The following is a 13,780-nucleotide window of genomic DNA, read 5'->3' as shown; positions in this document are numbered from 1 at the left end:
TTATTTATCTTCTATAATTGAAACTTTGTAGCCTTGAGCGGAGCCAAGCCTCCTGCTCGCTCTGTGGCCACAGCCATTTTTGTTGGGATTTATTTATCTTCTAAAATTAAAACTTTGTAGCCTTAAGCGGAGGCCGAGGCAGGCCAGGACTTCGGAACCTTGGCTTCCTCCATCGCCAGGGGCAACTCAAGCCTCCTGCTCTCTCCAGCTCTGTGGCTGCCGCCATTTTTGTTGGGATTTATTTATCTCCTATAATTGAAACTTTGTAACCTTAAGCAGAGGCCAAGGCAGGCCAGGGCAGGCGGAAAGCTCGGCTTCCTCCATTGCCGGGGAAACCCAAGCCTCCTGCTCTCTTCGTGGCCACAGCCATCTTGGTTGGGTTAATTTGCATACTCGCTCCTGATTGACTGGTGGGCGTGGCTTGTGGGTGTAGCGGAGGTATGGTCAATTTGCATATTACTCTTTTATTAGATAGGATGTAATAGATTTTACATACTATTTTGCATCCCATGCTACTGCTAAATTATATTATTAATTCAAGCCAATTTTCCTATAAATTGTTTATGATTCTCTACAAAAGCAACCATATGATCTGCAAATTGAAGTAGCTTTACTTCTTTCTTATTCTTATGCATTTTATTTACCTTTTTATTAATTTTATTGGGGCAACATTAGTTAATAGGTTTCAAGTATACAATTCTGTGATACATGATCCATATATTGGATTGTGTGTCCACCTCCCAAAGTTAAATCATCTTCCATCACCAGATACTTGGTCCCTTTAACCACTTCACCTCCCAACTCCTCCCCTCTGGTAACCACTATACTCTTTATTTACTTTTCTTGTGTTATGGCAGTGGTAAGAACCCACAGTGCAATATTCATGACTGGTGAGAGTGAGGATTTTTGTCTTGCTCCCAATCTATAATAATAGAAGTGCAATATGCTAATTAAACTGGACAACCAAAGGACCTTCTGCACGTCATTTCGGACATCCTTCTGGATGAAGCCGTGGCGGCGGGGGACTGAGACAGAGGCAGTTAGGGGCAATCAGGCAAACAGGTGAGTGGTTAGGGGCAATTAAGCAGGCAGGCAGAGGGGTTAGGGGTAATCAGGCAGGTAGGCAGAGGCAGTTAGGGTCAATCAGGCAGGCAGGCAAGTGGATGGGGGTGATCAGGCAAGCAGGCAGAGGGTTAGGGGCAATCAGGAAGGCAGTCAGAGTGGTTAGGGGCAATCAGGCAGGCAGAGGCAGTAGGGGTGATCAGGCAGGCAAGTGGATAGGAGCCAGTGGTCCTGGATTGCAAGAGGGATGTCTGACTGCTGGTTTAGACCCTGTGGAATCGGGTCTAAACCGGCAGTGGGACATCCCCCGAGGGGTCCTGGATTGGGAGAGGGTGCAGGCTGAGCTGAGGGATCCCCCTCCCTATGCATGAATTTCATGCACCAGGCTCTCGTCGTAGAATAAAAATGTTTGATTAGCATATTATCTACCTTGGTGGACATTTTATGTGCACATGAAATAATGTATAGTTTACAACTTTGAGTATAATGATCTATAAATATCAATTTATTTAATAGCTTGATAGTATAATCCAGGTCTTCTAAAATTTGTAATTTTCTGGGTACATATTCTCCTGAATACTCATAGATGTTAAAACCATTAGTGCCCTGAGTGGCTCAGTTAGTTGGAGAGTCATCCCATACACCAAACAAACAAACAAACAAAAAAAGTTGTGGGTTTGATTCCTGATTAGAGCACATATATAGGTTGTGGGTTAAATCCCAGGTTAGGTTGCGAATGGAAGCCAACCAATTGATGTTTCTCTCTCATATTTATTTATTTTTTTCTCTTTTTCCATCTTCTCCCTTCCTCTCTCTAAAAACCAATTAAAAAACAAACAAACAACAACAACAACAACAAAAACCCTTTAGCTATATTTATGGAATAGCCTATTTTTCCTGGCATCCTTTTATTTTTAAATTTTGAAGCTCTATTATTAGAGACACATATTTATAACTCTTAGGTATTTTCTATAAATTCTTCTTTTATTATTATTAAATGTCCCTCTTTAGCACTTAATTTTTTTATGTGTTGAAGTGCACTTTTTTAAAAGAGATACATATTTTTTTAAATATATCTTTATTGATTTCAGAGCTGAAGGGAGAGGGAGAGATAGAAACATCAATGATGAGAGAGAACCATTGATCAGCTGTCTCCTGCACATCCCCTACTGGGCATCCAGCCTGCAACCCAGGCATGTACCCTTGACAGGAATAGAACCTGGGACCCTTCAGTCCACAGGACAATGCTCTATCCACTGAACAAAATGAGCTAAGGCTTGAAGTGCACTTTGTTTGATAATAATATAGGAATTGCAGGTGTCTTATGTCTGTTGTTTTCAAGTTTCTGTATTCCTCCATCCCTTTCCTTTCATCCTCTTTGTGTCTTTGCATTTAGCGTAATGCGTGTTTCTTGTAGACAGCAATGTGTATCTTGTAGGTAGCTTGCTTTTTTAATCCCGTCCTATTTAAATTCATTTACTTTTCATGTAATTATTGATATAACTAGAGGCCTGGTGCACGAAATTTGTGCATGGGGGCGGGGTGGTCCTTCAGCCCCGCTTGCACCCTCTAACAATCAGGGACCACTGGCTACTAACCACTTGCCTGCCAGCCTGCTTGATTGCCCCTAACCACTCTGCCTGCCTGATCACCCCAACTGCTCACTTGCTTGCCTGGTCGCCCCTAACTGCCTCTGCCTGCCTGCCTGATCGCCCCTCATATTACACTTTTATTATTATAGTTTGGGTTAAAGTCTACCATTATATTTACTTTTCCCTTTTCCTTTCAATGTTTTTTGTTGTTGTAGTTCATCTATTGCTCTTTTCCTGTGGCATTTTGAGTAAATTCAAATATATTTTAGTTTCTTTGATGCACCACTTTTTAAAAAACTTTTTATAAGTTTCTGTAGATCTAAAACCATGCAACTTTAACTTATTGATTCTATTTAGAGTCATTATTAGAGGCAGTATTGTACCACTTAATATAGCTCACTTCACACTTAATGATTCTCTGTGGTTTCTATTCACTTCTCAAAAGGTACAGTTCAAATTAATTCCATTATTTGTAATACTATTGTGATATTTTAGTTCTAAATATGTTATAACCCCTAACTTATAATGTTATTATTTTTGCTAAAACCCAAAGATTGGTTGACTTTTCTTTAAGGGCTAGTTAGTATATGTTTTATGAGCCATATGGTTATTGTTACAATTACTCACCTTTCATGTTGTAGCATGAAAGCAGCCATAGACATATATAAACAAGTGGGGAAGACTATATTCCAATTAACCTTTATTTAGGAAAACGGTTGGTCCCCAGGTTGGAATTTGCTGACCATTGTTTGTATGGCTGTTTATTAGGGAAATTACTAGAAAAATAGAAACATAATCTTATCTTCACCCACTTATTTTCTGGATCTTATCAGCTTGATTTCATTTATTATGCAGCCTTAGGGAGGATAATCAGTATACAAAAAACTGTACATAATTAATATATACAATTTGCTAAGTTTGGAAATATGGATACCTCATGTTACCATTGTTATAATCCAGGTAAAAAACATACCCATTGCCTCCAAAAGTTCCCTTGTGTTTGTGTGTATGTGAGAGTATGTGTCAAGAGCCCAGAAATAAACAGTAAGTTTTGTTTCTGGGTCGACTGATCTTCATCGGGGTGCCAAGAATACACAATGAAGAAAATGCAGTCTCTTCAATAAATGATTTGGAGAAAACTGGACAACCACATGCTAATGGATAACAACAGACACTTGTCTTTTACTATACACAAAAAAAAAACATGCAAATGAATTAAAATTTGAACATTAGATCTGAAACCACAAATTCCTATAAGAAAACAGGAGAAAAATGTCCTATACTTCAACCTATAAATCCTGGTTCCCACTGATAACCCTTCCTTTTAATATGAAGGATACTCTTTGGCATTTTTTAAAAATAAATATTGTTCAGATTATTACAGTTGTTCCTCTTTTTTCCCCCCATAGCTCCCCTCCACCCAGTTCCCACCCCACCCCTGCCCTTACCCACACCACTAGGTGTATGATTTTTGTCCAGTCTCTTCCCGCATCCCACACCCTTTTCCCCCCGAGAAGTGTCAGTCCACTCCCTTTCTATGCCCCTGATTCTATTATATTCACCAGTTTGTTCTGTTCATCAGATTTTTTATTCACTTAATTTTTAGATTCACTCGTTGATAGACATGTATTTGTTGTTCATAATTTTTATCTTTACCTTTTTCTTCTTCTTCCTCTTCTAAAAGAATATCTTTCAGCATTTCATATAATACTGGTTTGGCGGTGATGAACTCCTTTAGCTTTTTCTTATCTGTGAAGCTCTTTATCTGACCTTCAATTCTAAATGATAGCTTTGCTGGGTAGAGTAATCTTGGTTGTAGGTTCTTGCTATTCATCACTTTGAATATTTCTTGCCACTCCCGTCTGGCCTGCATAGTTTCTGTTGAGAAATCAGCTGACAATCATATGGGTGCTCCCTTGTAGGTAACTAACTGTTTTTCTCTTGCTGCTTTTAATGTTCTCTCTTTGTCTTTTGCTCTTGGCATTTTAATTATGATGTGTCTTGGTGTGGTCCTCTTTGGATTCCTTTTGTTTGGGGTTCTCTTTGCTTCCTGCACTTGTAGGTCTATTTCTTTCACGAGGTAGTGGAAGTTTTCTGTCATTATTTCTTCAAATAAGTTTTCAATATCTTTCTCTCTCTCTTCTTCTGGCACCCCCATAATTTGGATATTGGTACGCATTTGTTGGACAAATGTTGAATTTTTCCCAGATGCTCCTTGCACTATCTTCATATTTTTGGATTTTTTTTTTTCTTTTTGCTTTTCCGATTGGGTGTTTTTTGCTTCTTTGTATTTCAAATCTTTGAATTGATTCTTGGGACCCTATAGTCTGCTATTGGATCTCAGTATATTATTCTTTATTTCAGTCAGTGTATGCTTAATTTCTAACTGGTCCTTTTTCATATCCTTGAGGGTCTCACTATATTTCTCAGAGGTTTCTAGAAGATTCTTGAGTAACCTTATAACCATGGTTTTGAACTCTATATCCAGTAGTTTTCTTTCCTCCATTTCTTTCATTTGTTTTGTTTCTGGGTTGTTTTGTATTCTTGGTACCCCTGATGAAGATCAGTCAACCTAGAAACAAAACTTTCCTCTATTTCTTTCATTTGTGACCTGTTTCTTTGTCTCCACATTTTGGCTGCTTCCCTGTGTTGATAGAGTGGCTTTGTGTTCTAGGTGTCCTATAGGCATAGTGGCTCAGCCTCCCTAATTACCTGAGTTGGACACTCTTGGTGCACCCCTTTGTGGGCTGGGTGCACAGTCTTGTTGTAGTTAAGCCTTGATTGCTGCTTGTATCACTGGGAGGAATTGACCTCCAGACCAGTTGACTGTGAGGACCAGTTGTGTCTACAATGGGAGAACTTCTGTATTGGAGACACCCTTATAGGGCCGGACTTGCTTCAGTGGGGCTTTGGCGCTCACTGAGTTTGCCCCCTGAGTGTGTCTCTTATGGATCTGAGGAGTTGTAATCTGGATGGTCTCACTCTGACCACTGGGTACACTGGCTCTTGGATCTCCAAGGAGGTGCAAAGTCAGCCACTGCCTGAGGCCACCCAGCAGGAGCTACAGAGAGATCTGCAGATTCCTCTTCTTTGTTTGGGGTTTGGAGGTGCCCAGATGAAGCCCAGCTGTGAAACAATGCAAGCTGCTGTGGAGCCTTGGGCCTTCTTTTGGAAGCTCTGGGGCTCTCTGACTCCACTGCAGTTTGTTAGGTAATTTTAGATTGCAAAAGACCAGTCCATTCATATGCAAAAGCCTCTGTACACAGCTTGGGTGGGGTTGTAAATTGGGTGGGGAGGGGTCTCAGGGAATCACCAGGGCAGAGCAAACAGCAATGGCTGCCCATCAGCCCTGCTCTGAAGAGGCCCCCAGGTCTCTGTGTCCCATGGCACCATGCAGGAACAATGATCGCTGCAAGCACTTCTGAGAGAAAGCTGCCCTCGCATTCTGGCCCAATGCCAGACCGTCCAGTTTCTCCCAGTATGAGTCTGGGTCCCCAGAGTCTCTCCTGGAACTGGAGTTCAGCATAGTTGGGAGCTTGTATCACCCTCCCGATTGAAAAAGGCAATAGTGTACCAGTTGTTAGCCCCTTTTGCGCGCACCTCTGTACCTCCACACTTCCACACCTCCTCTCCTTCTATTGGACTCAATTCGCTTTTCTCTTTCCTTCTAGTTGTAGAATTTCCACTCAGCCAGCCTTCCCGTGGTTCTGGATGATATTTGTTTTGTCTTTTAGTTGTAGTTTTGATATGGTTGTGCACGGCTTTAAATTCAGGTGTTTACCTATGCCGCCATATTGGTTGTTCTCTCTCTTCTTTTTTTTTTTTTTTTGTTCCGCTTTGGCATATTTTAAGGTACTTTTGCTGACTACTAATTCTTTAGTTTCATTTTCCAGAAAAAAATATATTCAATTGGCCCTACTTTAATGTATACTTTCACTGGATTTAAAATTAGAAACTGACAGTACTTTAACGATGTTTAAAGATTTAATAATGTGTTTCCATTAGTTTCTAGCCAATATTTTTGCTAAAAGAGTGGGTAATTGTCATGCATTTCATCAGAATATCATTTTGATTCTGGCTTTGAAAATTTCTGTCTTTGGTTTTTCACAATTGGATTATAGTTTGCCTAGGTATAGATTTCTTTTTATTTTTATTGCTTTGTGTACAAAGATATGTTTGGATCCATGAGTCTGAAATTTTTGTCCCATTCTAATTATTTTCTTCTAGAACTCCAATTACACTTATTTTATATCATTTTATACCATCCCCCAGGACCTTGAGTGTCTCTATTGATCAAATTATTAATGATTTACAAGTATAAGCACATTTAACTATGTATACATACATTCTGGAACTTGGAAAATTTTTCCCATATAATAATATGATAAATGGTGTTTAGGTTCCTACCATAATTCACAAAGTTTACTTAAACCACAAAAGAACTATGCTTAACTTCTCCCTAACAATATCAGTGAATAAAATAAATGAAAATCCACAGTATTTTGTAGTACTATAGTTCGTATTTTCTAAGATGGACAGTGAACTATTAGCTGAGTTGATCATTGTTCCAAAAATATCTTTGCATACATTCTTTTTGTTCCTTTACCAGAAAATATTCTCAACTCCTCTATGAGTTCTCAGTGAACACAACCCCACTCTCCCACCTCCATACTCTCACCCACACCTGATATAAATAGAGAAAACACATCTGAACTTTTGAGCTTTTTCTGGGAGCTAAAATAAATGTGAGGGCTGCTATTGCCTTTTAGTTCAATTCTGTGCATTTTTATGTATAGTGAGATCAAGTCCACTTTGAGTGACTATATAATATTCATGACAATTGGAGAGTCATCTTGAATTTAGTAAAAAAGTTGTAACAATAAAAATTTGAAATTTTCTTAGTTAATTTAGTTCTCAGGAAGTAAACAGAACTGTTTTCAAATAATCTGTTTTGTGGATAAAAATATATGCACAAAATATATGTATCCTTGCACATATTATATTCACACTCTTCCTTATAGCTTCAAAGGATTTTGCATTTAGAAAATCCATAATGATTACTTCTGGTATGTTTTAGAAGAAGTAATGGCTTTTCAAAGTTTCTGTTAGTCTCTGTTTTTATGAAATTGTTTTTAAATATATTTCCCCAGATTATACTGTATTTAGAATTCAATCATTTCCCTTTTCTTTCTTCAAAACTATTTTAGATTGTATGTAAAGATATTGAAACAATGAGGTTGATCTGAAGACTGAAAAGTAAAAACATACACTGAAAACAAATTAATACAAGGGGCCATTTCCTCTCCCTCTGTAGGGCAACCCATAACAGGTTTATTCCTTTCTGTAGCTTTCAGAATCTACTTATTGCACCCTATGGTTCTGAAATGGGAAAATGGAGCTGGTTTTCCTTCTGGTCTCAGCGTGTCTTCTAGTTCAAAAAATAGGATTTGTATCATATAATAGAGAGCAAATGAAAATCTTGCAGTCAGCATAGTCTAAACTAGACTGAAGTTAGAAAACAGTGTCATAGAAGAAAATTAGAATGTGTATATGCCCCCAAAGGTTGAGAAAGGGATGTAGTTAATTTTATAGGGCAGTTTTGTTTGGCAGATTAAAGAAAGGCTGATGCTCCATTTGTATCAATAAGTAAAAAACAATTATCTTTGTGATTCTTATTGCTTTGAGAAAATAATACATAGACATAGAATGAATAAAATTACATTATGTCACTTAAATTATTCTATAGAGTAATTGACTACATTATTTTTCCCTTTTAAATATTCCTAGATAAAAATTAGCATCACCATGTAAATAATATTGTCCTAGGAACTTTAGGTTTTGTTGTAATAGTTTACTTTAAGAATCAATGTTGAAAATCTTTAAGTTCAACTGAATGTTAATAAAAAGAGTTGGGAAACCAAGAGGTAATAATAACCTGCAAATAGGACATCTTTGGTCAATTAATTATATTTTATCTACCTAATATTCCATTTCAGGACCCAAAAATGTCTAAATGATTAATATTTAGAGATTTTTCTTATAAGATCTTCTTAATGAAAATTGATATTACCAATGAAGAAGTTTTAATGAAGTCTGAAAAACTTTAATCATAATTTTTACAATTGCTTTTCAGATTACATACAATGTCTGGTTTCTTCTTTGACAAACATAAACACTCTAACTATTGTAAAAATATTAACTAGGACAAAATAATAATAAAAATGAATATATTCTTTTTGTACTCCTCAATCCTATCTAAAAAATAACACAAATTGGTCCTGGCTGGATGGCTCAATTGGTTGGAGCATTATCCCATACATCAAAAAAAATGTTGTGTGTTTGATTCCAGTCAGGGTACATACCTAGGTTGTTAGTTCCACCTCCAGTTGGGGCCCGTTCTGGAGGCAACCAATCAATGTCTCTCTCACACATTGATGTTTCGCTCTCTCTCCCCCTTCCTCTCTCTAAAATGAATAAAAAATATTCTCAGGTGAGAATTTAAAAAAATAACAAACAAAAGAAAAAACACTCAAATTTATTTTAGTATATAGATAATAAAAGTAATTTAAATATGTAACTGAGGTTTAACACAGACTTGACATTTCTTTTAATAGATTAAAAAATAATAATGGGGAGAGATCAACCAAAGGACTTGTATGCATGCATATAAGCCTAACCAATGGACACAGACACCAGAGGGGGTGAGGGCATGAGTGGGGGTGGGGAGGCAGTGGGGCCATAAGGACACATATGTAATACCTTAATCAATAAAGAAAAAAAAAGAAAAAATAATTACAAAAATGTTGATACTTCTAAGTCATTATACAAAATACAACTTTACTGCTTTCCCTTTGAATGTTTGTAAATTTACAGTAAGCCAAGGACAAAATAGAAATTCACCACAAATTAAGAGTAATAATTAAGAACAAATTATAAAGAAAAAACTCTTCTGCTATTAAGAAATAAAGTAGGTGTTGGTTCCCAAGGGATTTTAGAATTGCAGGGTAAAATATGTATTCATTAACATCTGCAATTTTATCTAAATAAAGCTAGTTAACTACCTTATCACCAACTCTACTTGAATTCACATAAACTTATGTTTAATTTATAGACACATAAACTATCTTAACTACAAAAATAGACTTTCCATCAAAACAAATGAATAGAGTTCTAACCAGAACAGTTGAACTGCTCATAATATGCTTCATAAATTTTCAAAATGCTTTCATTCTTATATTGGCATAAGCTTAGATCCCTTGATCTAATACACACACACACACACACACACACATATACAAAATATTTGGAATCTTACCTGTAACAAGAAAGCTGCATCTCCCCGCTCCAGCTTCATTTATGATGCTACAGTTATAAACCCCATAGTTTTCATTGGAAAGACTCTTCACCGGGTACTCTGTGTACTCTTGAGAGTCAAACTGACCTGTCCGTAATAATTTGTTGCCCAAGCGCCACTCATAGGTCAGTACCCGTATGGGATAGGCTCTCAGAACCCGGCAGCTCATAGTGACACTTCGCTCTTGTCCTTGCCGAATTTCCAAAAATGCTGGTTCTACAGCAGGAGGATCTGTAGGAAAGAAATGTTAAAACAGATAAAATATGTTGCAATAAGCCAATGGTTATTCTTTTTTTTAAAAAAAGAATATGTTTTTATTGATTTTAGAGCAAGAGAGATGAGAAAGAGAGAGAGAGAAAGAGAGAGAGAGAGAGAGAGAGAGAGAGAGAGAGAGAGAGAGAGAGAGAAAGGGACAAGGAGAAAGAGAGAAGCATTGATGAGAGAGATACATTGATTAGCTTCCTCTAGCACACCCTCAACTGGGGATCTAGCTCATGACCTGGGCATGTGCCCTGACCAGGAATCGAACCAAATACCTCTCAGTGCATGGGAGGATGCTCAACCAACTGAGCCACACCAACCAGAGTAAGGCAATAGCTATTCTTATTGTGAAAAGCTATTTTAAAATATATCCAGAAACAGGGAAGGAGTATGAGAGGTGGATGGAGTCATATTTAGACACAGGAGTTTCAGCTGGGGAAGGGTGGAGGCACAGAATGGGCTGGTCCAACACCCACACGTGGCTTTTTTTTTTTTTTTTTTTTTTTAAACTGGGAGGGATATCTTGGCTGTGGAGGTCCCAGTGAGGAGCAAGTAATCCCAGCCCTTCATCAAGAGTTCCTTGCTGGGAAGGAAAGTCCCTGTAATTTTGGTCTGTAAAAACCAGAGGGAAATGAGGCTGAGGGAGACAGAGGGTTGGTAAGATTCCTAGGCAGTTCCTCTTAAAGGGCCTGTGCACAAACTTACTTGGACTCACTCCCTCTGAACTCCAGTGCTGGGGCAGCAGATTGAAGGGATCCAGGGCCATATGGGAGGAATCAAACTGTCTGGCATCAGGGCAAGAACTGGGGGAAGCTTTCTTCTAGACAAAAGTGCTCACACAGGTCATCCTTCCCCTGCTGAGATCTCTGCCCACACAGAGCTGACTGGCAGGAACCATAGCTGAGTCTCCATCAACCTTGCCCACACTGTCCTTCAGGCCCTGATGATTTCATGAGATCCTGTCCCATCTAATTTGCAGCCCCTCTCAAGCTGTTTGGAGTGGTTTTGCCATATGAATGGCCTGTATTGGCTCAGGCTTCATACTTTCATAAAATCTCTAGAACAAGTAGTAGCTGTACTCAGTATGCCCCATACCTCTCAATAGGTGGTCCTAGGCTTGGCGCTAGCAGAAGCTTTTCATGGTTCACAGTTTGGCCTCTCCTAGGCATTTCTAAGCCCAATACAAGTAGCAATCACCTGCAGATCACTCTGTAACTCATGATGCGTGGCCCTAGGCAGGGCATAGGCAGTGGCAGACTTTATTTTTTATTTTTTTTTTTTTCAAATTTTTATTAAGGTATTATATGTGTACATATCTTACCATTGTCCCCCACCCCCACCCCACTCCCATACATGCCCTCACCCCCCAATGTTTTGCATCCATTGGTTACTCTTATATACATGCATATAAGTCCTTCAGTTGATCTCTAATTTCCCCCACCTCTCCCTAACCTTACCACTGTAATTTGACAGTCTGTTTGATGCTTTACTGCCTCTGTAACTATCTTTTTGTTCATCAGTTTATAATGTTTTTCATTATCCCCAAATGAGTGGGATCATGTGGTATTTTTCTTTCATTGACTGGCTTATTTCACTTAGCATAATGTTCTCTAATTCCATCCAAGTGCCTACAAATGGTAGTAATTCCTTCTTTTTTACGGCAGCATAGTATTCCATTGTGTAGATGTACCATAGTTTTCTGATCCAGTCATCTGCTGATGGGCACCTAGGCTGTTTCCAAATCTTAGCTATTGTAAATTGTGCTGCTATGAACATAGGGGTGCATATATCCTTTCTGATTGGTGTTTCTGGTTTCTTAGGATATATTCCTAGGAGTGGGATTACTGGGTCAAATGGGAGTTCCATTTTCAGTTTTTTGAGGAAACTCCATACTGTTCTCCACAGTGGCTGCACCAGTCTGCATTCCCACCAGCAGTGCACGAGGGTTCCTTTTTCTCCGCATCCTCGCCAACACTTGTCGTTTGTTGATTTGTTGATGATAGCCATTCTGACAGGTGTGAGATGGTATCGCATTGTTGTTTTGATTTGCATCTCTCGGATAATTAGTGACTTTGAGCATGTTTTCATGTGTCTCTTGGCCTTCCTTCTGTCTTCTTTCGAAAAGCTTCTATTTAGGTCCGTTGCCCATTTTTTTATTGGATCATTTATCTTCCTTTTATTAAGTTGTATAAGCTGCCTGTAGATGTTGGAAATTAAACCTTTATCAGTGATACCATTTGCAAATATGTTCTCCCATACAGTGGGGTTTCTTGTTGTTTTGTTGATGGTTTCTTTTGCTGTGCAAAAGCTTTTTATTTTGATGTAGTCCCATTTGTTTATTTTCTGTTTGGCTTCCATTGCCCTAGGGGCAGTATCACTGAAAAAGTTCTTTTGGCATATGTCTGAGATTTTGCTGCCTGTGGATTCCTCTAGTATTTTTATGGTTTCCCGTCTTATATTTAAGTCCTGTACCCATTTTGAGTTTATTTTTGTGTATGGTGTAAGTTGGTGATCTAGTTTCCTTTTTTTGCATGTATCTGTCCAATTTTCCCAACACCATTTATTAAAGAGACTGTCTTGACTCCATTGTATGCTCATGCCTCCTTTATCAAATATTAAATGCGCATATTGGTTTGGGTCGATATCTGGATTCTCTATTCTGTTCCATTGATCTATATGTCTGTTCTTGTGCCAGTACCAGGCTGTTTTGATGACAGTGGCTTTGTAATACAGCTTGAAATCTGGTATTGAGATCCCTCCTACTTTATTCTTCTTTCTCAGGATTGCTGTGGCTATTCGGGGTCTTTTTTTATTCCAGATGAATTTTTGGAGAGTTCTTTCTAGGTCTGTGAAATATGCCGTTGGTATTTTAATGGGGAGTGCATTGAATCTATAGATTGCTTTGGGTAGTATGGACATTTTAATGATGTTGATTCTACCAATCCATGAACATGGTATGTTCTTCCATCTGTTTACATCTTCCTCTATCTCTTTTTTCAGTGTCCTGTAGTTTTCCGCATATAGGTCTTTTACCTCCTTGGTTAGGTTTATTCCTAAGTATCTTAATTTTTTTGGTGCGATGGAAAATGGGATTGCTTTTTTAGTCTCTCTTTCTGTAAGTTCATTGTTGGTGTATAGAAATGCCATAGATTTCTTGGTGTTAATTTTGTATCCTGCTACATTGCCGAATTCATTTATTAAGTCTGTTAGTTTTTTGATGGAGTCTTTAGGGTTTTTTATGTACAATATCATGTCATCTGCAAATAAGGACAGCTTTACTTCTTCTTTTCCAATTTGGATGCCTTTTATTTCTTCTTCTTGTCTAATTGCAGTGGCTAATACTTCCAGTACTATGTCAAACAGGAGTGGTGAGAGTGGGCATCCCTGTCTTGTTCCTGTTCTTAGGGGAAATGGTTTTAGTTTTTGCCCATTGAGTATGATGTTAGCTGTGGGTTTATCATATATAGCTTTTATGATGTTGAGGTATGATCCTTCTATTCCCACCTTGTTG

General features: G+C 38.2%; 1 protein-coding gene across 3 annotated transcripts in view; it reads right to left on the bottom strand.

The window, feature by feature from the left end:
• The window catches only part of MDGA2 (MAM domain containing glycosylphosphatidylinositol anchor 2), a 1,034,824-nt gene that overhangs the window by 170,701 nt on the left and 850,343 nt on the right, over window positions 1-13,780 (bottom strand). For 2 of the 3 annotated variants that reach the window (XM_080666137.1, XM_080666139.1), the window contains exon 9: window positions 9,970-10,239. In XM_080666137.1, coding sequence (XP_080522263.1) covers window positions 9,970-10,239 — 270 coding nt within the window. The remainder of the gene's footprint in view (window positions 1-9,969; window positions 10,240-13,780) is intronic. The other variant, XM_080666138.1, reaches the window with a different exon arrangement.

Source organism: Plecotus auritus, assembly GCF_963455305.1.
Source record: "Plecotus auritus genome assembly, chromosome: 1".
Taxonomy (NCBI): domain Eukaryota; kingdom Metazoa; phylum Chordata; class Mammalia; order Chiroptera; family Vespertilionidae; genus Plecotus; species Plecotus auritus.
Note: the sequence above shows the minus strand (reverse complement) of the source record. Positions and strands in the feature narration are given on the sequence as shown.